The sequence below is a fragment of the Phodopus roborovskii genome, unplaced genomic scaffold, assembly GCF_943737965.1.
Source record: "Phodopus roborovskii unplaced genomic scaffold, PHOROB, whole genome shotgun sequence".
Taxonomy (NCBI): Eukaryota; Metazoa; Chordata; class Mammalia; order Rodentia; family Cricetidae; genus Phodopus; species Phodopus roborovskii.
This window is the reverse complement of record NW_026125845.1, coordinates 73569-75714: the sequence shown is the minus strand read 5'-3', so window position 1 is coordinate 75714 and position 2146 is coordinate 73569. Positions and strand designations below refer to the sequence as shown.

Here is a 2146-nt window from a genome sequence, read left to right as displayed (position 1 = left end):
ACACCGCCTTTCATGCTCTTCCCACTTTGTGCTTCAGAGTGACCTTAACTTATGACTTTCTGTTTGGGACATGGCATTTCCTACAGAAAACCTCTAGCCGACAACTACTATTTCCTACTTGAAAAGTGATACCCAAACCTTACAGGCACACATCAATATTGAGTAAAATAAAGTATGCTCCTATCAGAATGATTTAAATGATTGCCCACCAGCACAGTAGAAAATTTTATGATGAAAGACTGAAATAAATTTCTGTCCAATAAATAAAAATAGTTAGGAATCATTAAACACTAAGACACCCTCATGGAAAATAATAGCTGTTCCCTTTTCGTATGTGGGTATGTGTATACAGTGTTGCACTATTGACATATTGAAATACCAATTAGTATTTTTATAAGAAGTAAATATTTCATCAACAGTTTACACCTCATTTTTTTTTTTTTTTTTTTTTTTACTCCTGCCTACTCTTTCCCTCTGCTCTATGCTGAACATCTATCTCTAGGCTGCCCTATGTTCCCTAATGCAATGGCAATGGAAGAAGAAACTGCAGCAGCCCTTGTTATTGATAATGGCTCTGGAACGTGCAAAGCTGGCATTGCTGGTGAGAGTGCCCCCAGGGCCGTATTCCCCTCCATCATAGGGCGGCCCCGCTACCAGAGAATCATGTTGGGCATCGATGATGAGGATTTTTACATAGGCAACGAGGCCCAACGCAAGAGGGGTATCCTGACCCTGAAGTACCCTGTTGAGCATGGCATCGTCACCAACTGGGATGACATGGAGAAGATCTGGCACCACACCTTCTATAATGAACTGCGTGTGGCTCCCGAGGAACACCCACTGCTCCTAACCGAGCCCCCACTTAACCCAATAATTAACAGAGAGAATACGATGCAAATAATGTTTGAAACATTCAAAGCCCCGGCCATGTATGTGGCCATTCAGTCGACACTATCTCTATATGCCTCTGGCCGAACAACAGGCATGACCGTTGAGTCTGGTGATGGGGTCACACATACTGTGCCCATCTACGAAGGCCAAGTCCTTCCCTATGCCATCTTGCGTATGGACCTGGCTGGCAGGGACCTAACCGACTACCTAATCAAAATTTTGTTAGAGCGGGGCTATACCTTCAATACTACTGCCTCCAGGGAGATAGTCCGTGACATCAAGGAGAAGCTATGCTATGTTGCATTGGATTTTGAAAAAGAAATGGCAACTGCTGAACACTCCTGCTTAGAGAAGAGTTACAAGCTACCTGATGGCCAAATCATCACTCTGAGCAAGGAGCAGTTCCAGTGCCCAGAGGCACTTTTCCAGCCCAATTTTCTGGGTATCAAGTGTTGTGGCATCCACAAAACCACAATTAGTTCCATCCTGAAGTGTGATGTTGACATCCACAAGAGCCTGTATGGCAACATTGTGTTGTCTGGTGGCACCACCATGTTCCCAGGCATTAATGACAGGATGCAAAAGGAACTCATGGCCCTAGCACCTATAACATTTAAGGTAAAGAGCATTCCCTCCAAAGATGGAAAGATTTCAGTTTGGATTGGTGGCTCCATCCTGGCTTCACTGCCCACTTTCAGGCAGATATGTATTACCAAAAGAGAATATGAGGAGTTTGGTCCTTCTATAATACTCCACAAATGTATGTAGATGGACTCAAAGTGATTGGGAAGTATAATTTTTTTCCTGCCAGACGTACAACGCTCTTACAAATTTACACAACTGTACGAGTCCTTTAAAAATAAATTAATACTTAAAGTTTGTATCTGAATATCAGCATTGGATGAAAGAACTTGCTCATTTTAGATTTTGTGTTCGAGTTGTATATTTAATATCTGTGAAATGTTTAATACCCTACAAATATCTTGATTAAGTCCTTAGTCCATGTGTCTTAGTCACCTGGATGCTGAGGGAACAGGCTAGGGAAGGGAAACCCCCTGCCTGGTGAGTCTGTGAGAGCACAATGCAGTGACCTGTGTGTGCACTAACTGACTGTTGACTGTTCCATGATTTTTTTTTCAAGTCTGGCAAGGGTCCCTGAAGCAATTACCACTTCTGTCCTACCCATCTAAGCCAGTGAGGAAGTCTGGCCTTAGGATCCAGTTTTGGTTCTAGTGTTTTCCCTCCTGAACCCCAC

The 2146-nt window shown here is 43.2% G+C and overlaps 1 protein-coding gene across 1 annotated transcript; it reads left to right on the top strand.

Moving 5' to 3' along the window:
- Positions 1-465: 465 nt before the first annotated feature.
- On the top strand, positions 466-1659 carry LOC127217780 (uncharacterized). Its single transcript, XM_051178775.1, has one exon. The coding sequence runs from the start codon at positions 511-513 to the stop codon at positions 1657-1659; it is 1149 nt and encodes a 382-aa protein (XP_051034732.1). The 5' UTR covers positions 466-510.
- The last annotated feature ends 487 nt before the right edge of the window (positions 1660-2146 follow it).